Below are 24,963 nucleotides of genomic sequence, written 5' to 3' on the forward strand. Positions count from 1 at the left end.
TATTCAATCCGAATTTGGTTTTAACCTATCCCACTCTCACTGCTATTGCACTGAATAAATTAAGGGACAAGAGCTTCTAATTGAAAGAATCTCATTTTTCAACATCAAATTAAAATAGTCAACTAAAAGACTTTGAACACCTTATGCCCGGTTAAAACATTACACTTCACATAGGCCGAACATAACGCTGATGAGATAACTCTGTTGTTCTCACTCATTTGCATCAGATTCGGCTCATGAGAGCCAGGCCTTAAAGCCCAATTCAGACGTCGTGCTTCTGCCCTGCCGAACTTAATTGTAATTTGGTTCGACTGTAGCACGGGAGGAAAACAATTTTGATTCAGACGTCGTGCCAGAGTCGAACCAAATTCAGGATTTACTGATGCCTCGTAACAATTCTTCTCCCAACTCCCCGTGGGAACGCAATCTCGCCAAAATACATTAATATACTTTATGAATTTTCTTTAGCGCGGCAGAAGCACGACGTTTGAATCGCTGCCGTGCCAGAGCCGTGTAGCACGGCAGCGCTTGTCGAACTTAATTGCTTGCGAACTTAATTCAAAAGTTTGATTCAGACGCCATGCTTCTGCCGTGCTTTTGTCGAACTTAATTCTTGAATTTAGTTCGGCACGGCAGAAGCACGACGTCTGAACTGGGCCTTAGTAAAACAAACCCCTCCAGTTTTTAGCGAAAAGCTACTTTGTCAAGATCTAGTTCGTTCATTTCTTAAAAATAACAGCATTGAATATCGTCAGATTTCAGTGGTACGTTCAACGGAATCTAGAGAATTTTCGATTTTTTAGTTACCTGTGGGCGCATGAGCGCATTGAGCCAAGATGAAGAACTATTAAAGGCAGCAAGTATGGCATCCTTACATCGTTCAACTCGGCATTTATTTGACGTTACGTAACCAGCTTTCAAGCAGGGTTTATCTTGATCTTGATCGCAGGTTGTGTTGACTAGTCTGATATATGCGAAGCAACGGACTGAGATTACTAACGCAAAAACATACCGTCTCAGAAGGACGACAGTAAAATGTCACGCGTGTTTTGCGTGACATGACATCTATCCAAGTACCTTTAAGTCTCCCACTTTCAAAACGAGGCTAAGTGCGAAACCGTTCTCATGGCTCGGGGCAGCTCGTCGGAAATTGCCTATTAATCAGATGTTCTTGTTTTCTCTTTTTCTACTAGACTGGAGCTATGAAGGCGAAACTGGTAAGAGGTTTTTTACCTTTTAATGGATTATTCGATTCCATCCATTTCTTATGTAAATTAATAGCCTGCAAACAGGCTCCAAAGTGGAGCGGGACCTGGGAGAAAAAAGGCACGTTAGGTGCCTTTTTTCTCCCTCAGGCCACGCTCGGCTCGCTTCGCGCGTCGATTTTCTTTCCCGCCCCGCTGCACCTAGGAGCCTGTTCGCAGGCTAGTGTTACTAGTTAGGACAAGGTTGTCCACAATTTTTTCCGAACCTTAGATCAAATCGCTCTACACACTGGAGCTTAAAAGAGACTCTATTTACGCTTGCATTTCGCTTAAGTCACGTTTAATCAGTGGTCAACAGCAAATAACATTGCACTGTCACCGTCTGACGTCGATTTCAGCAGTGCACTTTGCCGTGCTATTTGTTTTTTACCAGTTTATTTTTCAAGAGCTATAAATACCCTCAAATACTTTTGTACGTACCAGGCCCTGCTAATTGGCCGGGCGACTGCAAGAATGGAAAAAGGCAATCTCCAATCGACATCAAAAGTGCTGAAGCTGTTTATGACAAAGCCTTGGGTGAATTTGAGTTAAAGAATTACGACAAAAAATTACCCCTCAACTTCACCGTTTCAAACAATGGACACGGCATGGTAGTGTCATTGACTGGAAGTGATTACGTTGTAAGCGGAGGAGGTCTTGTCGGTAGCTTTAAAACCATTCAATTCCACCTCCACTGGGGACCAAATGAAGACAAGGGGTCTGAACACGAGATGAACGGAAAGTCTTATCCAGCTGAGGTGAGAGGTGCACGCAACCTTGTACCGTTTGCATGAGTAAGAAAACGTGGGCTCCGCTAGAGGGGTGACCCGCCTAGCTGGGCCACCCTTTTTCGTTGGTAGGGTCACCGTCTTAGCCTGGCCAGTTTTGCTCCATACAACACTTCGGCTCGCCTAGCCGAGTCAAGGGGAGACAACCAGTGCATGTGCGAACGCTGTCATCAGCTCTGCCCGAAAGGGGTATCTTTATCAGGCTTCAGGTACGAGGTTTACTAGTTGAAATATATGAAAGGGTAGGGAAAACTGTCATTGCGGTCTGTGAAAAGACCAAACAGGACTAACGGGCGCATTTTATGGATGTGAGAAAAACAAGAACACTTCCTGGTTTTCTGATTGTTTCATATTTAACAGAAAGTGCATTTACAGCAGATTTGGGATGCAAAGCTTTAACCTAGGTGTGTGAAAGGGGTACCACTGATTTTTCAATGGAAGGTATATCCGAAATGAGTACCTTTCCGTCAAAAATGGTTTACAAAAGGTGAGGGGTTGGACCTCGGTGGCGGAGCCTCCCCGTGAAAAAAAACTCTCTTGAGTATGCCCCCGGTTCACGTTGGCTAAACTTGCATGTTTTTGTTCTTTCTGTTCAGATACAATTTGTAAGCTGCAATACAAACTATCCCAATGTTACTGAAGCACTCAAAAATCCAAATGGTCTCGCCGTTCTTGGTGTCTTTATCGAGGTAACATTTTACTTTAAGAACCCTAATATCAAAAATGGAATTCTCATTTACTGTCCTTATACTTTTTCAACAGAAGTAGAGGGGAGAACTTGCTGAAATATCAATCAGACCCTGATCATGTACTCAATTCTTATCACCACTCTGTTTTCTAAAGCATTTCTGAAGAAGTAATATAAAAAAGAGAAATTTCATGCTGATCACTCTTAGGGCTTAAAGGGTTAAATGGTTTATTAGGCACGACAAGGGGTCATCAAGGCTACACAAATTCAACTGGGAACAATTTTTTTTTGAGACGGGTCCACTCTGGATTTTCTCACTGGGAGCCAATCACTGCTATTTTACGCATTTGCATCCAAAATTCTTTCGCTTATTAGAACTCAGTTGAACATGGACGGAAGGGTATCATTCAAAAATGAAATTCCGATATCGTTCTAAGTATTTACGGTTGTGTAATCCAATTACAGCTACAAATGTACTGCCCTTGTGCAGTCTGTGTAAGCTTCTCTTATAACAATGACATTTCTAGTAAATTGCGATGTTTGTGAACAAGAAAATTTTGATAGTGGAGTTGATCTTCGGTGATTAAATTTTTGCGGCAGTTATTTCCCTTATCTATTTATTTATTTATTGTGCCTATCACGCAGAAAATCGCAAAAATCGTAAAATTTAGAACGCGCCAAAGTAACTTGGCACTTGGCCCTTTTTTTTTTTATTACTGCACATAGGTTTATACCAGCTGTTTTTTTCATACTCAGCTGACCTATTTTTTGCAGTATAAATAAAGTATTTGTTATTATTATTATTATTATTATTATTATTATTATTATTATTATTATTATTATTATTATTATTATTATTATTAATCTAGATATTTTTGAAACCGCTTTTTTTTTTCACACAAATAGACCTTCCGTCCACACGAAACCAGTGAATCCGCTCGCCAAAACCGTTTCGTTTTCAAAGCGATCTCAAGAAAGGCTTAGAAACCCGTCCATACCAATCCGGGTAACAAAATACGCGGTTTCCACAATGTCCAGGGGCCCGTTTCTCGAAAGGCACGGTACCTTTTCAGGCCCGAAAGCAAATTTTAAAATAAAAAGCTGTTGAATGGTAGCACAGTTCAAGGCTCGAAAACCAGTCAATTCAGCTTCGTTCACTGATAGTTTTATTGTATCATTTTCAAAATTATTGAAGCTTTGATCGTTGATGCAAACACGGGAAACACAAAACAACTTTCCGGGCCCGCAAATTTACCGGGACTTTCGAGAAACGGGCCCCAGGGTAGTGTGGACGGCGCCTAAAAGGAAATGGCAGAGACTGCTACGCCGTCTACCTAGCCTTAGGGGTGGTGGTCTAAAGGAGAATGGGGGGGGGAGGGATAGGGGCCTAAAGGATGGCCAGCGGATTAGCGGTAACTACGTAACCACAGCGAAAGGGGCGGGAAAAGTCTAACGTGTTACCATTACTTGGACCATGGTGCCTAAAACAGGAAATTGACTATTGTCTTCTGAGCGAGAGAATTTACCATTCGCAATTCCACGTGATATCGCCGTTTGTCACTTTTCAGCGATTTTTTCCCTTTACATCTGTTTCAGGTTGAAGGAGACGACGATAACACTGCGTGGTCGTTTTTGGACTTTGCCGCAAATGTTACTAAATGTAAGTTTTGCCTACTGCTGCAACCCATGAATGTTTCTCGAGAAATTTACCTCATCCCTATTTCAGACCAACAATAATTTTGCCCGACAATGTTTAAGACCTGATCGCATTAACCAAAACTCTTTACCCTATTCCAGACTTCACCACGGCACTACGTACACTTAGGAAATGATCCCAAACTAATATTTGGTTCGCGTAAAATTTTGGAAGCACTTCACAATGCCGATGTCACCCAAACTGCCCTTTATCCTTCGCACTGTTCTCAAGACAACCATATCCATTGCCTCATTTAAGGGAATCTGGATTCCGGAATATTATAACTTGTGAAATCTGAAGTACTGGATTTTGGAATCCGGAATACAGCTCAAGGAGTCCGGAGTCTCAATAACGTTTTGAATCCAGAATCCAAGTTTCACTGACAAAGACTAGAATCCAGATCCTGGAATCCGTAATCCTTAGCGTGGAATCCAGGATCCAAGACTGTTTTGGATTCCTTTACACGGAGCGATATCCAATTATTACACTCCTTGACTACGCCCTGTCTAAAGGAAAAGAACCTTGCCGGATATCAAACCACAAGAGTTTGAACCTATACTCAATTTCAGTCAAAAATTTGTGACCTCGTGTTTTTGATCAAATCTCTTCGTGTGATTTGTTTTCACAGACCAATCATCTGTTGTTGTACCGGCCTCAGATTTTGCAGTCTTTAACAACATGCTGCCAGCCTCGAAGAGCGACTACTACCGCTACAACGGCTCTCTTACCACCCCTACGTGCAATGAGGTCGTCACCTGGACTGTTTTCAAGGATGCTGTCAAAATATCCAAGCGTCAGGTAGAGTAAACAACTTACGCTTGCGTGATGGCCATTCCAGGGAAGGGGGAGGGAGGGTGGGGAGACGTTTTCGGCCGCTTCAGCATTCCCAACTTGTCTTTAAGCCTGCCAGTAAGTCTGCAGGGTATGGCAAGTGTACACGCAGATTCTCGTTTCCTACTCGCTAAATAGAAACGCCTAAATTTTGCTTGGCACGCAACTGATTACTCGTTCACTAAGGAGCGTTTTCACTTGACGCCGCGGCGGCCACATTGGTGTTCCAAGACAATGAAATCCCGGCCATGTTGGTGTAACAAGGAAATCCTCTGGGAGTTGAACTTTTCTTCTTTTGTTCCGATAAATTATCAGAAATGCTGGCCACGTAATTGAAAACGTTCTATAGGATGACACGCACAAACGAGATTATTTGCAATCCAACAGTTCAGTTTGCACGCGGTGCAAGCGGCACGGCTTCCCTTACCAGCACAGGGAGACTACATGTATAATTCTTTCAGAAATTTCCACGCCATTCAGTAGCTACGAGCCGGCTAGATTTCTTAGAGCGCGTATTACTAGTCTCTAAGAACTACCAGAAGCATATAACCGACCATAAACCTGCTACTGGAACTACTCACAATATCATCCCATATCATTTCCTGTCGTAAACGATCTTCTATTTGCTTTTGATTGTAACAGCCCTGAGAAGCCGAGTAGTTTTACTGGAATGAGTTTTGCCTTGTTGTTAATTAATGCTAGTACTCTATCAAAGTTGTAAACGAAACACTTTTTTTCCCGTTTTAGTGAGGGCACAGGAACGGTCTTCGAAAATAACTCTCTTTCAGTTAACATTGATTTCTCCTTTCAGATTGATCTCCTTCGTAAACTCGAAAACCGGGACGGTAAACCGCTCACGAAAAATTATCGTCCACCAATGCCACTCAATGGCCGAACCGTCAAGGCTAGTTTCAAGGCCACTTCTGTTGCAACTAATCCGCCGCCAGCTGCTGGCTCCACTACCATGCCAACAGGAGGCGCATCTGTCAGCAGGATGACCGCTGGCCTGTTTTTGTCAATGTTGTTGGTCCTCTTCGCTTTGCAGTAGTTTAAATTCTTAGGGTACTTTTAAGTCAGCTAAGCGGTCTTGTTTTGATCATCTCAAGAAGGGAACATGAGCTATGGGAAACATGAAGCTTCAGTCATCGCTCGAACATGAAAAACATTCAACCCAACAAGTCAACACAATAGGTCACTTCTGAATTATTTCTCGCGTCTTTTTCAAAGTAAGTCAAGATGTCCAACCCTTCATACGTTATTTTTTACTTCAGACCTCCCTTTAAGAGAGCTGGTTTAGCGTATTATTAAATATGTGTCTCGCAAAGCCTCGTGTAAACTTGAGGATGATAAACAGCTGAGGACCGCCCAAGTTAAGTCCTTTAGGGCGGGGTAGAAACTGGATGGGTGACCAGCCGCAAATAAGTCAAAATTCTCTACGCCTTCCAGTGATGGGATATAGTCAGCGCCAGCTGCGTTGTCTTACAACGGAGAGCATAGTGGGAAACCAGCATGAGAAAGGGCCTCAGAGACAAGCCTTCAAAAAATTTGGCTCTTTGCTTAAAAACGCTTTTAGAATTAAACGGAGTACTCGGGCTGCATGTTTTTCATAACTCGTGGGACAATAGGAAATAGAAGCGAGTGTAACTTTTAGGGCATAGACTGTGTGTGCATTTTAAATATTTTGTTTCGAAATAAAGGATTGTTTGCTATTGCTATCCATGACTTTATCTCTGTCGAACAAAAAAGGGTTTGTTGATTTGGTTCAGAAGTGCGCACTAAGAGTACCCAGAAAGCTTTACATACTTTTATTTGCCCTGTTATTTGGTCTTCTCAAATTACGTTATCACTGAAGTTCTTTACTAAAGATTTCCCGCTCAAGCCATCTGCGCAGCAAATAATCGGAAACTTGGAACTTTTCAATTGCTTTTGGTAGTTGCTCTTCATTTTTTTTCACGCTATCGTCTCAGACACGAAGAAAAACACGCGCCTCGTAATGAAAGGGAAACTACGATTACAAGAGTTCAACAATTTTTCAATACCGATTTTCGGGTTTGGATAATGATTTGAATACTTGCCTGCCGGGAAAAAGAAAATAGCGGCTGCAGACATGAGGAACTAAATCAGTGTATTGTAACAAGGACCTTGACACGTGATCCCTGCTCACGAGCATCTCACAAATTTCCTTAAACATTGGTCAGCTTATGACTGATTGACTTGTGCTCTGTGCTGTCCGGCCTTCCACTGGACTGCCAAGTCCAGGTGGAGGTCTAGGTCGTAAGAGATGTGTTTCAAAACCTGGAGGGGGTCTTCTAGGATCATTTCTTAATTGTTCGGACCCCCGATTATCCACCATTTTAGTCTCAAAACCAGGGGGAGGCTTACAAGCGATGTCCTCTCTAACGCTTGTCCCTTGCTTAGAGTTTACAGTTGCATCAGCTTTACCGCAAGCATTTGTCTTAAGATAAGACGTAACGTTTCTTGATGGCTGAGGTTTAGCAGTTTGTTGCTCCCCGTCGTCACCCGAACAAGTTGTTTTCTCATTCAAGTCTCTGCTGCCACTCCGTACTTCACTTTTTTCTGCAACCAATGTCCTTCCCTTTCCAGACCTCCCTCGTCTTTTTTTAGCAGACCTAGCTCTTTCGCCATTTGAATTTTGCCAACAACTGTTATTGTCCTTTTTAGAAGAAACGTTCTCTGCACTTGCAACCTTCTCAGAGACGTCTGCAACAGAAGTCTTTGTGTCTGGTTCTACTCCCGATTTAACCTTTACCTGTTTTTCACCGGCATGTTTGCTTTGTTCTTCAAAACTTTTAACGGCCACTATGCCTTCGTCCTTCTTCTCTGTTCTTCTCTTTGGTTCTACTTCCGACTTAGCCTTAACCTGATTTTCACCAGCATCTTTGCGATGTTCTTCAGAACTTTTAATGGCCACTTTCTCTTCGTCCTTCTTCTCTGTTCTTCTCTCTAGTTCTACTCCCGACTTCGTGCTGACCATTTTTTCACCGGCACCGGCTCTGCCTTGTTCTTCAGAACTCTTCATAGCTCCTTTTCCTTCGTCCTTCTTCTCTGTTCTCCACGGTCTTCTATCTACTGCTGCGTGTCTTTTCTCTATTGTTTGTTTATCTTGTCTAAATTTCTCTTCCTCTGATTTATTCCCAGCTCTGTCAAAGGCGGGGTGCCGATGCCCTCTAGAAGGTCGCGTATCTTTAGAAAAGTCTCTCTTCTCTCTCCTTTCGGGTTTTCGTCTGCGAACATGCTTACCTTCTGCGTTATATTCCTTAGTTCCGTTCTGTCGTTTAGGGGCTTTATTTGTACAGGGATCTACAACGGAATCTGTTTTTACAGTGTCTGTAACGGTTTCAAGGTCGGGTTCACTCTCAGGCAAAGTTTCCTCTTGACGGACCTATCAATCAACAGAAATGATTTAAATTAATTCGTGCATGTGATACTCTATAATCTTTGACAACAAAAACTTAACGCTATTTATTGTGACTTTACTTAATCCGTGAATGCGAAAGAAGACAATGGAATTAGTACACAGTGCGTAGTATGTTATCAACTTCAGTAAAATCACTCTATTTTCTTTTGTTTCATAATATCTTCAACTGGGCCCTTAACCAGGGACGGAGGAGCCGGGGGTAGCCCCCCCCCCCCCCCCAACTTTTCTTTCTTCGCCTCCTGGTACATACTCTAAGCGCTAGAAGTACCTGTCATTTTACACCTTATCCAGATTGAGTTTTTTTTGGAGAAATATCTCATTGAGAGTGTTGAAAATTCCATTTCCGAGCCTATAGATTTCAAAATGTTCCGGGGGAGGGTGCTCCCAAAACCCCACCTTCCAACAAACTCGCGTCTACGGCACGAGTTTTCAAGCGTAGCCCCCCCCCCCCCCCCCCCCCCCAGTTGAAATTGCGCTCCGCTGGCCCTGTTAACTCATTGCGTTATATGGAAATATCGTTGTAACATCCGGTCTCAGCCAGTAGTCAGTACAACAGGCATTAGGGACTTTTAGGGCCTGTTTACATTGAGTTGGGGGACCCCAGGTAGATGGGGTTACATAACCCGCCTGTCCATATAATCTCTCATATGATCACCTCACCTGTCATGTAAAAGTGATGGACAGGCGGGTTACCCCACTTAAGCGGGTTACCTCACCTGCCCGGGGTCCCCCACCTCCATGTAAAGAGGCCCTAAGATCCAATGACCCAACGACAACGAGAACGTCTAAAAACAATCGGTCTAAGCAAAACCACAACTACGCAAGTGCATCACGCTTTTTGAACATTTCTTTGCCGTTTTAGCACGACTACGAAGTAAACAAGCAACGACGAAATTTTATTTTAATTTCTGAGCTTAGATATGATCCCTTGGAATTGAACTTCGGGCGGATTCGCGTACATTTGACAAAGTAAATGGGAAGGAATAATTGCGATAAACACTATAAAAAGGCAAATTCACCTTTTAAGTAACGTTCTCGTTACCGTCGCGTCGTTCGATCTTTAAGTCTCTATTATTTAGCCGAACGTGAAGCAGAATATTTCACATGTTGAAAAGTTTTTCACTTTGCGCTCCGCAATTAAAAGAAAAAAACTATGGCTACTCAAACTGAGGCTTCCGCCTTGTAAGAGACATTAGTTTGTTTGCTGTTCTAGTTTCCTCAATAATTTCGCGATTGGATTGGTTTTGCATGCAATGAAAACGAAAAACCAAACCATAAAGTGGCCAAGCTTAGTGCAAGTGCTTCGAATTCTGATTGGTCCATTGGTATTTCCCGCGCTTAGCATCGGCTATATGTATTTGCTTCGAATTCTGATTGGTCCGTTGGTATTTCCCTCGCTCTGTACCGGCTACACGTATCACTATCTGTGACTAGACTTTAACATGAATTTACTGGAAAAGGTGTTTGATCTTGTGTCTGCCTCTGACAGGCTTTACCACATACCGATGTTATGTCGATTAAAAATCTGTTTCTTTCTTGTTCGATGTTAATTATCCCCCCTTTCTTCTTTTGCTTCTCAAACAGAGACGCCATCTTCTTTTGAAGTTTTCTTATTTCTTCACTTGGTTTGTAAACAATCTGGAAGAATAAAACATACTTGAAACAGCTGGGTGAAAGTCTGAGGATAAAATACAAAACATCCAAAGGGGTGATAATATACGGGTTGATCGTTCTTCGAGGATTTGAATAAATAATGAATTCTCCTTTGGTGTTAACACAAGCAAAGATACAAAAGACAACCATTCGTGCATAGTTTTGTAAGCAACAGCCACATTCTTGGACACATTTCACAAGTGAAAAACAACAGACCTCCTCTTCCTTAAGCTCTTTTGAAGCAAAACTTTGTAGTTGTGTGAGGTTGTAGGTGATTGGCAGTCGACACATGGGACATTCCACCTGCAAAGAAGGCATTCCACTGTACATAAAGCGGAGTTATATCAAGCTACTTGCTATCTTTTCAAATAGCTAAAAAAAGGTATCTTCGTAACAATTGAATTCCAAATATAATGGTCTAGTTTTGTTATTTAAGGTGACTCGACCCAGTTTTTTTGGGGGGGGTACCATCCTACTTTGAAGCTCTCTGGTAACCCCACCTTAACGTTTATCGTAAGTGTAACACATAGAATGGATAACATATAGATCAATCTACAATATAACATAAAATTTTTGGCGATCGGAGTAAATGTCACGTGGTTATAATGCCACGCCCCTTTGAGGTCTGAGTCGAAAATCTGCTGTTGCAGGCATTTTTTCGTGAAAATCTCTCAGCTACATATAGTGCGCATTAGTGCCTTGCGCTGAACAGAGTTTCACCAAAATCGCAAAGACCCAATTCGAGAAATTCAGCGGTTTCCAAATTTAGGTCATAATTTATGCGAAAATGATAAGCAAACTTTACACGGATTATATCTAATAAACTATGAGATTCATCTCTTTATTTTGAGAATCCTTATAACAGATGGGTCCTTGCAAGTCAGCAAAACGCTTTAGGGCCTTGTAAATGCGCGCGATTTCGAGCAAAGCAAACACATAGAAATTATAGTTTTCGCTATTTGTTGACGTTTGTCAGCGTTTAAGAGTCTTTCTCACGAAAAAAGCATTTTCTTAAAAATTCGTAGTTTTTTTTCCTTCAAATTTTTTCAGGGCCACAATTGATTAACTAACTACCCGGACTCTGAATTTCATGGTCATTGAAAAACTGTGACATTATCTTCTATAAGCCCAAACTTGAGTAAACATTGAAGATTTTTAGCGTTTTGGCTGAGTTTGTGCTTTGGGAGTTGTCTATTGTTTCTAGTCTGTCATTATACAGCATTCTTGTTCAGCACGCGTGCAATGACCGTGCTTGGCTGACTTTCGAATGCTCACCGAGATATAATAATTTTGGTACAGTGAGACAGGTTATCGCGTGATACATACAGGTTTAACTCACAATTTTTAATCAATTCTCGTGCTTCTTGTGCCTTTGCAAAAAAATCAAGAAGTGCTACACACTAAATCTACTTACTATAAAAAAATATCATTTTTTCATAGGTTTAATGCAAGCCAATAATTAAACCAACTCGTGACGGGAATATCTCGGTGAGCATTCGGAAGTCAGCCAAGCGTGGTCATTGCACGCGTGCTGAACAAGAATGCTGTATAATGACAGACTAGAAACAATAGACAACTCCCAAAGCACAAACTCAGCCAAAACGCTAAAAATCTTCAATGTTTACTCAAATTTGGGCTTATAGAAGATAATGTCACAGTTTTTCAATGACCATGAAATTCAGAGTCCGGGTAGTTAGTTAATCAATTGTGGCCCTGAAAAAATTTGAAGGAAAAAAAACTACGAATTTTTAAGAAAATGCTTTTTTCGTGAGAAAGACTCTTAAACGCTGACAAACGTCAACAAATAGCGAAAACTATAATTTCTATGTGTTTGCTTTGCTCGAAATCGCGCGCATTTACAAGGCCCTAAAGCGTTTTGCTGACTTGCAAGGACCCATCTGTTATAACGATGCCCAAAATAAAGGGATAAGTTTCATAGTTTTTTAGATATAATCGGTGTAAAGTTTGCTTATCATTTTCGCATAAATTATGACCTAAATTTGGAAACCGCTGAATTTCTCGAATTGGGTCTTTGCGATTTTGGTGAAACTCTGTTCAGCGCAAGGCACTAATGCGCGCTATGTGTAGCCGAGAGATTTTCACGAAAAAATGCCTGCAACAGCAGACTTTCGACTCAGACCTCAAAGGGGCGTGGCATTATAACCACGTGACATTTACTCCGATCGCCAAAAATTTTATGTTATATTGTAGATTGATCTATATGTTATCCATTCTATGTGTTAGACTTACGATAAAAGTAAAGGTGGAGATACCAGAGAGCTTCAAAGTAGGATGGTACCCCCCCAAAAAAACTGGGTCGAGTCACCTTAAGACTATATTGAGGCATTGAAACTGTTTCCTTTCATCTATTGCTACGGTGAGCATTGGGCATGGATTGAAAACTTGCAAAAACTGGGCCCATTTTTTCGAGTTTAAGCGTTATGCCTGCAAAACAGAAAAAATGTATTACAGTAAAACCTCGCGTATAAGAACCTGGGATTTAAGAACTTGTTAGGCTAAAATTTTCATTTTAAGCCCCCTCCACATAAGAACCTATCAAGGCTTTAAATTTTAAGTTAGTTTCTTATCAGTGGAGTTGCTGTAAAAGTATGTCAACTTTGAAATGGCTTTTCAGGGAACTGACCATGAGTTTGTTTGTTATGTTTTGTTAAGGACATACCTGCACTGTACTGCCTTTAGGCATTATGGTATAAATGATTTTTATTGTAATATGAGATGATATTTAGAATGTAAAAGTAGGTTGAGTTTGATCGTCCGGGTGAACGTAGTCTTGAATAGGACTGTTGTTGTTGACAGTGACTGACGTTTCGACAACCCGTGCGGTAGTCATGACTCCTGGGTTCAAACCTTTCACATTTATAATAAACTTAAATGAAATTCATATGAAAATATAAGAACCTATTTTTAATTTAAGAACCTTGGTAGTCTAAAATTTGCTTTAAGTACCATTTATATAAGAACCTGTTAAGGCTAAATTTAAAAAATCCAGGTTCTTATACGCCGGGTTTTACTGTATGATCAGTGCTCTCCTAACTGATGAGATGTATGTAATATCATCTTCATAACTCTAAAGGAGCAAGCTGTGTATGGGTAAGATACTTAGTTATGACTTACTGCGCTTTTCACAAACATGCGAATTCTGAGGTTCAAAAGCCAACTGACGATTGCGTTTTTCGCTGCCGTCAATCATCTTAACCGACCTTTTAGGAAACAAAACTTTACTTTGACGGGTTCAAAAGGTCAAGGTTTGTGATTTGTGATTGGTGGATTTCGATCCGTTTTCTGTGTTTCTGTGTTTCAAGGTTCGTTGCTTGTGATGGTAAATATGAATGACGGCAGCGAAAAACGCAATTGTGAAGGCGGCTTTTGAACTTTAGAGTTCGCATGTTTGTGAAAAGCGCAGTAAGCAATACCTAGGTGGTCTTGGTGACATAACCTCTTAAAGCATTTTACTCCCTTGCCAAGGGACAGTTACATGTGCAAGCTCTCTCCCCTACTACCCTACCCCAAGCCTAAATGCCCTTTACAATGAATACACTCTATGTATGACTTCTACTACTGTACCTTGGTTTTGTCTTCCCTTTCATCTTCTTGTTGCAGTGAATATTCTATGTACCTTGCTAAGCAACCACAGTGGAAGTAATGATAACATTCTGTCTTGGTAAATTCATCACTTTCCTGTAGTAAGAGATTCATAAAGTTGTGTTAAATCATTTAGTACAACACTTTTCCAACTAACTTATGACACAGTACTATGGAGTTACCATTCAAATGAAACCTCTTTGGTGGGACTTTTGCATACTACTATTTAACCCTTTAAGTTCCAATAGTGACCAACATCAATTTTCTCCTACCAATATCCATATGTTACTAAGAGAAATGGTTATAAGAATTAATAAAATGATCACTAAAGAGAAAATGCTTTGATCTGTTAACAAACTCTCCAACTAATAATATTCTTTAAGCAACCCTCCAAGTTACGACCATTTTAGTTGCCATAGTGCCTAAAAATTTGAAGCTGGCGACTTGACGTGTAAAAAAATCTCCCTAAACAAACAGAATTGGTCGCCAAATGGCGACCAAGCAAAAACTTTAACTTGGAGAGTTGTTAAGGAAATGTATGGAGAATTTATTTGTGGTTATTGGGGCTTAAAGGGTGGTGTTAGGGTGCTACAGCAAGAAATTTTCCTAAAGATTTTACTTTGGGTCATTATCAGGGGTGAAAGGGTTTAAAAATGAATGGATTATGTCTTGTGGTATGCTGAAAATATAATATTAACATATTTTTTTGAAACATTTTCATTTGTATCTAAGGTTTAATACCTGAAAGTGACAGAGACAAATAGCACAGGCACAGCTTGGCACATTGTTGTCAGTTAAGCTTTCTTTTGCATACTAAAGAGATAAACACAACTTCATTATTACATACTACTAGTTTAGTGTACAATGAGAATTTAATATTACTTCATGTTTCTTGAAGCCTAATGGCAATAGTTATTTATGAAAACTTTGGGTTTGCATTGCGTACCCATTTAAGTAAGATTCTTGACCTTGCTAATCTTCATTTACATATTTATCCATTGCTTCAAAAAACAACTTTAAGGGTATCTGATAGGATAGAAGCCATATAGGTATGTGCCGCCTCGAAGGATATCGTTTTTGCATTGATTTGGTCTAAAAACGGGTATAAACTTTGCTCTTTTGGTCTGGAATCGGGTATGGTTTACGAGGAAACTTAGAGAGTGTATGAATGTATTTGTCATTTGACCTCCAAATGAATAAGAAAGAAAGAGTAATACTAGGTGATGCAAATTCAAAATAGATTTTAAGAAATCTTTTTGTTGGTGTTCTAATCTAACTAATGATGACATAAGTTCCAAGTGGCTAGGTCGGAAAACGAGTGTGGAAAAATGACATTTTTTGGTCTGAAACCATCTAACCCCAACCAACTAACCCTAACCCTTACCCTAAACACACCCCCACCAAGGATGCCACGGAGTACCCCTCCCCTCCCCCCCCCCCCCGGGGAGTGTGGATCCACAGATTTCTCTGACAACTAAATCTTTGCCTTTTCTGCATTGAACTGAAAAATTTACTTGATATCACCAAAATAGGCACTGAATGTCATGCTTACAGTGTTGTAAGAGACAGAGAATTAAAAAACATTAAAAACAAAGTGCATATGGTTTTGTTCTTACCCAGAATTCTATTGGTAATGCCATTTTCATGGCAAACATCAGATGCCTCATGTTAATTCATTTGCTCAATTAGAGAGCCTCAGATACCATTTGTGTAAATTTCTGCATATCCTGCATAGATCAACACCCTTTCCCACATAATATGCTTTAAAATTAGTGCATTATTCTTCTCTTTTTCCAAGCCCTTATCCAATGCCTTAGAATATCTCTAAGTCTCTGTTTGATAAACTTTGCTACAAAACCAGAAACGGTATGCACACAGGATGTATTTTAATGGCAGCAAGGCACTAGCAAGTAATTTAGTTTAAAACAGAAATAACAATATTTTTAATTGTAATTTACCTCAATGAGTTCATAAAGCATTGGTCTTCCAAGGCAACTCTCAGAAAGTTCCCTCAAGTTTGACAAAATGCTGCAGAAATACAGTATTAACACATTACTTTTTCTTTCTATAACACCAATGCTGTACACATTGTTTTGGCAGCATTTCATTCCAGAAGCTCTCAGTCAAATAGAATCATTGCAACAACTTGTGACTGAGCTTTGGCAACACAATGTTACCTTTCAATGTGGGCTTCAGATAAACCTCTGGGAGTCTTGATAGTAATGGATGGTAATTCTGATGGGTACTAAAAACAAAGAAGAAAGAAGAGACTTTCCTTAACATGATTTAACTCAGACTACTCAGCTGGTAATGAACAACAAATTCAAGGAATTCTTTTAAAATACTTGTATATAATACAGCTTAAAGAAATGCCTTGTTATAGGAATGCAAACTATAATTTTATATACTGACATTAATTTTTGTGCCCTTAATTTAGTGAAGCATTAGTTTCCACAACATCAATTCCCATTAATTTTTGATGATACAGTCCAGACACGGTTGACACCTAGGGAAAAGTGTATTTTTTCCCTAGGACAACCGAAACTGTGTTATGTGCTTAAAGTGGCCAGATTCTTTTGCTTACTGCACTTTTCAAAAATATGCAAATTCTGAAGATTCAAAGGCCAACTGACATTTGCATTTTTGGCTGCCATCAATCATCTTAGCAGACCTCTTTGGAAACAGAACTTTACTTTGATGGATTTACAAGCGAACACCTAAAATGAAATCTCATTTGCCTCCAAATCTTCTACTTTAATATATCAACTTCATATCACTGTTTGTCACTACGAATCTATTTCAGTTTCGGCATTTCTTTTTTCTTCTTTTTTTCACATACACGTCCATTTACACTTCAAAACACCACTTGAATTTTATGCTAACCTTGTGACTGAATTACATAATTGTCAGAACAACAGCATAGCCAAACACTAGCGTCAAACTGTTTTTTGTATTTCCAGTGTTTATTTGTAGTTGGAGAAGCTCCGGTAAGTGATCATTTAAACCTTACTTCTCCAGTGGCCACTGATGTCTGAGAACCATAATTAGCTCCAGTAATGGACACCTTTTTCATTTCTCTAGAGTGTCCGCTTATGAGAGCATCCACTGTATGTACAATAAGTACATTATAATACCTTTAGTGGAAGGTGAATTACTAAGGTAAGGCAAACAAAGCGCTTATGTTTATCATCTCCTGTGCTTGGATGAAGCATGACACTGACAATTGTAGGACTGAAAGAGACGTACAATGTTATGTTTAGATGGCAAAACACAACTTGATCTTGATTAGAATATTTCTTAAATACTCTTCTTAAAAGGTTATTATAAAGTCAGTCTTAAGTTCCATTCAAAATTATTACAGTACCAGGACATACTATTTGACTAAAAATAGCATTCTACAACAACAACAACAACTTTATTATGAATCTGAGTAGTTTACAAAGTAAAACTAACATAATAATTATAGCAAATTACAAAACAATGGTATCTTTACAATTTACGAAAAGATAACATGAATTGAATAAACCTTACATGACTGTCCCTACCCACAAATAGCACCAGCTAATCGCAGTGTGCAGTGACAAAAATTTAAAAAAGCCTAGAAATAGTTAAAAGTAAAAGTGTCTAAACGAATAAAGAATCCAAATGAATGAATAAATAAATAGCATACAAAGAGAAGTAACTAGTTAAATGAAGTACACACCTATATATTTACTAGCTAAATTACAGATAGTTATTTAAACAGGAACACATTATTACAGACCATGCGTTCTTTGAAGAAGTGTTGCTGAATCAATATATTATCTTCAGTGGCAAGGATTTTTTCCTTAAATTACTTTCGAGACAGTTTATGAATAGAGGTACTCAGAGAATTCCAAACGATGGTACCAAATCTAGCAACAGAATTCTGCACGATGTTTAATCTAGATGGTTTCACATAGAAACTTCCAGCAGAAGCTGATCTTGGTATATGAATGTATTTTTCTGGAATGAGTAAATGCGTCACAAAGGTTTTCCTGTGTAATATCGTTTGAAACATCATGCATGAAGACGAAGACTGCTTTTAAGTAGAGTAGTTTCATTCTTTCACAAGTGGTCAATTTCAACCTATAATATTTTTTTTAAAAAAACAACAAAGGTTGAAAATCTTACCATTGTTAGTAATGGTTTGTCTTAAAGGTTTGTTTTGAATCAAGTGAAGATAGTAAAAGTAATTTCTCCTTAAAATATCACTGCTCAAAAAAAACATTGAATTTGGTAATAACTTTATTACAAACTAATTTTCAAAAAAGGGAAAAGTGAGCACCCTGTTTAAAAGATACTGTCCACTATCATAAGTACATGTACTCTCCCTTGGCTTGCCAATGCTGTTGCTTTAACTGCAGCAGGATTAGCTCAGTCGCTTGACTGCAGAGCGGGAGGTGGTAGGTTTGATTCCCGTGACCCGACCATAACTTGGGGTCTTAAAATAACTTAATAATAAATGAAGGTCCTGCCTTTGCCCTGCAAACGGCTAGACCTTCATGTTGCTCAAAAGACCATGTAAAGTAGTGGTACCAAATCCAGTAGGGAACGTAAAAATAGTGTCCTCAAAAATAGTATCCTAAATTAGTACCTGACCACTAATGTGCTAAACACATTGACACTAAAGTAAAGTGCATTTTTTAAAATGTTGGTCCACAACAGATTGATCAGAACCATCAATGGCAGATCCAGGCCTAAATGTACTTGAAAGGGAGAGGGACCCCATCCCTGCAGGCCTGTTTTTCGGTTTGAATCTGAGGGACAGTCCAAATCCCCAGGGCTGTTCCCTGTATATGCCATAACCAATAAATAGCTCAAAATAGAAACATTTTATAATTTTTACTTGTGAATAAGAATTATTATGGGAAAACATAGAAATAGAAACAAACACTACATATAACTGAATGAAATTCAGGCAAAGTTCAGTAACCACCAAGAAAATTATTGTGAAACCTAGGTATGAGAAATGGAGACTGATCATTGGGCAATTAGGAATTTCAGTTTTATGGACATGGCAACTTTTGGATTTGGGTTTTCAGTTTTTATGTCAAGAATGTGTTGTTTTTTGGATTTTGTGTCATCAACCATTTGTGATTTTCTTTTGTTTAGCCTCTGGCTTTTGGTTTCAACCAAGATCGTGGCAGATTTTTGGACTTGGTATTGCGCTTTCTCGCAGTTCTGGGCGATCTTTTTGGGGAGTGACATTTCTGATAGACCCTACAAGAAACCAAAATCTCAAATTTACTTTCCTAGATGAGGCGACAAGTATCCCCTCCGTGGGATTCCCCTCTAGGGTGTGTGTAGAGAAACAGTTTCTCTAAGACAGCACATTTTCATCAAATATTTCAATTAAGCACCCCGGGCCGGGCCGTAGGTATAGCACACGTATCACTAAAATGGGTCCCGCATTCCAATGCATAAAACATTTTTTATAATTTATATGTAAAATACAAAATTACAAATTACAGTGATTACAATAATCATAAATAGTACGACGCGCAACTAAGTGTCAACAGCATCTTACCCGAGCAAAATTTGAAAACAATTGAAATTACTTGAGAAAATCTAGCAAGCTCCTTAACTAATAAGCTTTATATAATAATAAGAAATAATCAAAGTAACTTTCAGCACCTTTCACGTGGACCTTGAACATTTAACTCGTGAATGTATATAGCTTCCAAAAGCTCAATCTCCTCAACAAGTGAATAACTGGATAGAAAATATGATTTTAGGTTAACATGCCTCTACTAAGATCGTTTAAAGCTGTGAAGAAAACGTATAATGCAAAGAAATATTGCCTTTTACCTCAACTCTCCATGATCGGCCACCGCCATATTTTGAGTTGCATATGGTTGCATCATCAGTAACTTCATGTGTGCGGGCTCAGGAGCACACAGGCAAACCAGGCAATCCAGTTACATAAGGCCCATGCTATGTAAACATCACTTACATTTCTTTTCTTCAGTTATCAAGCTATGGTTGCTGAAAAAATAACTGGAGGAATATTTCTATTTCCATTAGTACGGAAGAAGAGACACTGGCTTCCTCCAGAACAGAAACAAGAACACTACATTTCCATTTTTACGCCTGTCTTTATCTATACAAATTGCTTTCAGAACCACGGTGGACAATGATTATTTTCTGAGGAAAAAGCCCTTGTAACGAAGTTGAGTTTTAAGGTATAATGTGGTCCACAGCTCGTTGTGGTGGTAAATGATATTTTCCCTTCAGTGTCCCAGTTCCATTTCAACAACTTCAGGAAACAGAAAAAGTGTGTGTAAATAATGGAGCTGACCGTTTTGCGAGATGACCAACGCGGGGGCCATAAGCAATATATAAAAAAATCTGAATTTCATAATTTGCAAGATTTAATTTTGTTCCTCTTTTCCTCACTAACGTTTAAAAAACAATTTTTCAAATTCCCGGCTTGATATTCTACTCCAAAGAAAAAAAGATGAAACTTATTTAACCTCCCTTTAAACGTCGGAGCCGACCGTCAAATACCGTACTCAAATAGCGATAACACTTTCGAATGATAATTGGCTTAATCTTTCTGCTGTTAATTAAATTTTTTGCCATAGTTTAAATTTGTGTTTGTTAAGTTCTATGCTTTTGCAATATCGTTTCAATTAATGGACATGCATGGCTTGGGTAAGCTTTTTTTCTTGAATCTGTAAATACGACAAGACTGGGACTGGGCTTCTCCTACGATGGAAGTGGTCTCACCCCAGTTTCAGAAGCTGCAAGCAGCACTTTCCCTGAAAAAAAAAAGCCCTAGGGAGGATGTTTTTTTCGACGACGACCAAATTGGTCCGGAAATCGTCTTTTGTAAAAATATAAGCAATTCATTTTCTGCTCGTAATGACCGCAAACACTCAAGTATAATGAAATGCAAAAGGATAACCGCACTTGAAAGATTGCATCGTATCGTTAATTATTGAACAGAAAAGGAATTGAGTAATAGTGTGATTCATTTAAAGTGTCTGTTTCACGGACACTCTTATCCAAAAGATTCTATGATGACAATCCATCTTTTTTCATACAGTTGAGCGTTCACTCCTTCATTTTTCTTATAAAAAAGCTGTTTAACGGGCACTCGTCATAGAATGACTAAGGCAAACAATTCTTAGAGAGTTTTGAAAACAGCAATTTGACTCGTAAAATGGGCGTAAATTACAAAACAGGTGGTCTGCAAAATGCAAATTATTTGCACTCGAATATCACCACTGATCCGGGTTCCGAAGGCTTGCTGGGGGGAAAGTTATGTTTTTCTACAGTTATATGATAATTATCCGCAGATATAAGCTTAAACTTCGATAGTTTGTTTCAGTCATGACTAGTGTCAATATTTTCTCACTTAGTTGAATTTTTTCTGCAACAGTTTGTAAAGCATTCTATTTGCTTTTAGTAGCTGTAAATACAGCAGGTACCCAAGAGAGATTCAAGCACCGACGTTCAACACGTCATAATTAGTTTTCACTAATTCACTCATTCTTCCAATGAAACTACTCAATGAAAAATTGAAATCGAGGAAACCTTAAAGCAGCTGTTTCTATTTAAGAAGATCTTCTTTCGAGGCCGTCTGTAGTTCGAGCTAGTCTATCAGTAGATCTTACTAAACCGGCTTAAAAATGACAGATGCGGATGACGGCATAAAATTTGAGCCCAAATCACTCTGCATTAAAATAACAGTATGCATGATAGTGCTGCTGGTTGGGGCAGCCATTTTTATGGAGTTAGAACGACAGAAGAATGACTCCACTGGAGAGACTTCACAGGCGACGATACTAAAACAAAGCTTGGCGGAAAAGTATAACATGAGTTTGACAGATCTGATGGATTTAGAAGCTGCCTTCGAACAAGAAAGAAGCAACAAGGAGGAAGCTGAGAGACTAGGTCGGTGGACCTACGGCAATTCTCTCTTCTTTGCCTTTACAATCATGACAACCATAGGTAATATAATTTTGATAACATCTTATGAGCGGGGGAAATTCATTCTAGAAGCAAAAGTATCCTTCTGATTGTAGAGCAAAAGATAACTTACACTTGCCTTGGCCTACGTTTAAGTGAAAACGGCCTCGGCATGGGTTCAGGAGTATGATAGTTCAGACTTTATTAAATTCAGATTCAGATTTCAATTGCTGGCGTTATGATATAAAAACTGGCTGAAATATTTATTTCTGTCTTGCCACTACTTAATATTAAGGTAAGATAACAATCAATGATACGTCTATATTTTTTATCTTCCACAACTATTCTAGACATGACTCAAATTAACTGTAACCTCAAGTCAGTTATTCATGATTTGATTTATTTCCTGGCCTGCGAAAAGTGCATCGTAGTTATTTACGTCGAGTTACAATTCTCGAGTTATAATGTCTTAACTAGTCAGCTGACTAGTCTAGAAGCTGATCATTGCCCACGTGATGACTTGAAATTTGCTGCAGTTGGACAAGCAGTTCAAATGTTCTTCTGTGGAAAGATCATGATATTCTTACAAACTCGTGATGTTTATAAAATGGTTGTGGCTTTTAGTTTATACTTTTGAGCCTGTAAGAAGCGCTCAAATAGTAGGGAAGAGGCGAAGAGAAGAACAGAGGAAGTAGCCATCGGGGAGGGAATCGATCCAACAAGCGACCCGGCTTCCCCATACACTTCGAGCTGCTCCCTATTTTCTTACCATAATGCCGAAATATATATAAGAGGATATCACATGACCGCGCGGAGATACGAAATATATTTAACGTCACCATGACAAAAATTATGTTAACAATATAACCAATGCAATACTTTAATACAATACTAAGTGCTTTTCGAGAAGGGTTGTGTAGTTAAAGGGAGACTACCTTTCTAACTTTACTGATATATGAGTGGGGATAATTTTTTGTATTCTTGTATTTTATTTTTACTCCATCCAATAGATAATACATTAGTTGTACAATATCAATTAGTACAAGGTTGTTTAAAGTACATGTACATGATAAAAAAAAAAAGAAAATTAGAATGGAGAAGGGCACATTATAGAAAACTAATTATGGCCCTTTAACAAGATTAACTTTATTCTGTATAGCTTTGTTATTCATTGAAACACAAACACGCACGCACGCACACACACACGCACACAAGTCAATATTGAGCAAGCCTTTTTGAACAGGATTTTCGATGATTTATCGCGAATAGAAAGGGGAAGATCGTTCCAGTGGGTGAGTGGGGATAATCCGAAAAGCATGTATGTATCCCATTGATAAAGCGTTGCTAGGGAATAGAAGAGACGGAAAGCTCGATAGTGAAATTTGGAAAGCAAATAAAATTTAAGCCGTCGTTGTCGATATTTTATTTCTCTGCGTTAAAAACATTTCTCGCAAGCAAACAGTACGTGCTATGATTCGAGATTATTCTCTCCTGGTGTAATAAAAACTCTATGATACGATTTTTTGTTTTGATTGCAATAATCAATGACAATACGTTAAGTCTTAAAGGGAAATAAACAACAATACACGAAGTGAACAGAACTATACTCTTAACATGATAGCCCTGCATCACTTGCAACAGCGACGAGTGTAGGCCTGTGTTGCGTAACGTTGCAAAAAATACAAAACTACCAAATCAGGAGGTAAGTAATCGGCTCCTGACCGAAGGTATTTTACGACTCGGGCTGGGCCCAAGGTTCGCCCGGATAGTACAGTTTCATCTAACCCTTTCACTTCCAACGTGTTTGATGGAGTTTTGTTCGGTGACTTTAACTTTTGAGTCTGCGGACGAAATCCTATGATGTGACCATTCAAATGAAAGCTCTCTGCCTGTACTTTCACATGGCGCTAGTTATTTTTCAAAAGGAAATTTGTTCGAAATTTGCTTTTGGCTAAATTCGTCAGTGAAAGGGCTAAAGAAAGCAATCGCGCTTCCATGTCTCGTGATAATACTCCTTAATTAAGGGTTTTATCTTTTCTCACTATTTCAGGTTACGGTCATATGTCGCCCCATACCTGGCAAGGTCAGCTGTTCTGTATATTCTTCAGCCTCATTTCCATACCAGTCGCAGGTATCATGCTAATAAGCGTGGGAAATCACGTGAGTTTGGCTATCCGCGTCTTCATACGCTTCATGGAGAAAACCTTTTTAAGTGGGGTGGAGTCGGGGCGTACTGAGCTAAGAAGCAGTGTGGTCACCTTCGTGCTGTTCATTCTCATGGTCATTTTTGGTGCTATTCTGACGTCACACACAGATAATTGGTCGTTTATGGAAGGGATGTATTTCTTCTTTATTAGTGTCTCCACGATTGGATTCGGAGATTACGTCGTCAATGACGGCGAGCTGCGATCTTCAGACCACAGCAAGACGATCGCAGTCAATTTTACCATCGTGCTCATAACCATTGGCCTGTGTGTGTTGTCCAGCGTCCTGTGTTCTGTTAGCGCTTACATTGAAGAGAGGCAGAAGCAAATACGAATGAGGATACCTGAGACCCTTACAGCGACAAATGCTATCAATGCAGCTAACGTAGCATTGAATACCGTCACTAGTAGCCTGCCATTGAGGTTGTCAAAAAAGTTTAAAGGTAGAATTACAGAGGGAGGAAAGTATGAAGAAGACATTAATCAAAACGGAGAAGCGTCGTTGGGTAGTGATCGCCATCTGGCTCCGGTTTCGTAATAAGGGCTATACTTCCTCTAGCGGCCAATAAATGTTTGACTGCCAATCAAATATGACGTCGAGATCTAGAGTTGATCTTGATCCCTTGCCCAGATCTCAAATTATATTTGAAAAATACATGCACGTGTCAATGATGGATACAGTATTAAGCGTACCTCTATAAAGCGGTCACTTATTAAAGTCCCGGGAATCATTTCCCTTAGTTAAACTGACCTTTAGTAAGGGGTCATCAGGGGCGGATCCAACACCAATAAACCACATAGTTTTTTTTTTGCAGAATACCACTTGTATTAGAAAACCGCAGGTCATCTCAGGGGGGGGGGGGTGCGCACCCCCTGCACCCT

The 24,963-nt window shown here is 39.4% G+C and overlaps 3 protein-coding genes across 5 annotated transcripts; 2 read left to right on the plus strand and 1 right to left on the minus strand.

Annotated features, from left to right (window-relative positions):
• Positions 1-817: 817 nt before the first annotated feature.
• Positions 818-6,962, plus strand: LOC140953242 (carbonic anhydrase 7-like). The gene is made up of 7 exons (XM_073402741.1): positions 818-860; positions 1,194-1,217; positions 1,689-2,002; positions 2,629-2,721; positions 4,317-4,380; positions 5,045-5,214; positions 6,059-6,962. The coding sequence occupies exons 1-7, from the start codon at positions 818-820 to the stop codon at positions 6,293-6,295; spliced, it is 945 nt and encodes a 314-aa protein (XP_073258842.1). The 3' UTR covers positions 6,296-6,962.
• Positions 6,963-7,037: 75 nt separating this feature from the next.
• LOC140951800 (uncharacterized) lies at positions 7,038-19,819 on the minus strand. 3 transcript variants are annotated; one of them, XM_073401148.1, is made up of 10 exons: positions 19,772-19,819; positions 19,598-19,675; positions 17,077-17,173; positions 16,120-16,187; positions 15,901-15,970; positions 14,684-14,755; positions 13,925-14,038; positions 10,556-10,642; positions 10,190-10,324; positions 7,038-8,650 (listed from the first exon to the last, which is right to left on the minus strand). In XM_073401148.1, exons 1-10 carry the CDS (start codon positions 19,798-19,800, stop codon positions 7,442-7,444), a joined length of 1,959 nt encoding a protein of 652 aa, XP_073257249.1. In that variant the 5' UTR covers positions 19,801-19,819; the 3' UTR covers positions 7,038-7,441. The 3 variants fall into 3 exon arrangements, with proteins under 3 accessions (XP_073257249.1, XP_073257250.1, XP_073257251.1); XM_073401149.1 differs by lacking the exon at positions 10,556-10,642; XM_073401150.1 differs by lacking the exons at positions 16,120-16,187; positions 19,598-19,675; positions 19,772-19,819 and having other exon boundaries at positions 17,077-17,131.
• A 1,727-nt stretch (positions 19,820-21,546) lies between these two features.
• LOC140952633 (potassium channel, subfamily K, member 16-like) lies at positions 21,547-24,816 on the plus strand. Its single transcript, XM_073402069.1, has 2 exons — positions 21,547-21,919; positions 23,928-24,816. The coding sequence occupies exons 1-2, from the start codon at positions 21,598-21,600 to the stop codon at positions 24,617-24,619; spliced, it is 1,014 nt and encodes a 337-aa protein (XP_073258170.1). The 5' UTR covers positions 21,547-21,597; the 3' UTR covers positions 24,620-24,816.
• The last annotated feature ends 147 nt before the right edge of the window (positions 24,817-24,963 follow it).

This window comes from Porites lutea, chromosome 11 (assembly GCF_958299795.1).
Source record: "Porites lutea chromosome 11, jaPorLute2.1, whole genome shotgun sequence".
Classification (NCBI taxonomy): domain Eukaryota; kingdom Metazoa; phylum Cnidaria; class Anthozoa; order Scleractinia; family Poritidae; genus Porites; species Porites lutea.

Excerpts from the sequence above, each read along its gene's own strand:
- LOC140953242 (XM_073402741.1), top strand. The coding sequence starts at position 818 with ATGAGCGCATTGAGCCAAGATGAAGAACTATTAAAGGCAGCAA. Across the intron at positions 1,218-1,688 it reads GAGCTATGAAGGCGAAACTG|GCCCTGCTAATTGGCCGGGC; the intron begins GTAAGAGGTTTT and ends TGTACGTACCAG. Across the intron at positions 2,003-2,628 it reads GAAAGTCTTATCCAGCTGAG|ATACAATTTGTAAGCTGCAA; the intron begins GTGAGAGGTGCA and ends CTTTCTGTTCAG.
- LOC140951800 (XM_073401148.1), bottom strand. The coding sequence starts at position 19,800 with ATGGCGGTGGCCGATCATGGAGAGTTGAG. Across the intron at positions 19,676-19,771 it reads GCCGATCATGGAGAGTTGAG|TTATTCACTTGTTGAGGAGA; the intron begins GTAAAAGGCAAT and ends TTTTCTATCCAG. Across the intron at positions 10,643-13,924 it reads AAAGGGAAGACAAAACCAAG|GTGGAATGTCCCATGTGTCG; the intron begins GTACAGTAGTAG and ends CCTTCTTTGCAG.
- LOC140952633 (XM_073402069.1), top strand. The coding sequence starts at position 21,598 with ATGACAGATGCGGATGACGGCATAAAATTTGAGCCCAAATCACTCTGC. Across the intron at positions 21,920-23,927 it reads TACAATCATGACAACCATAG|GTTACGGTCATATGTCGCCC; the intron begins GTAATATAATTT and ends TCACTATTTCAG.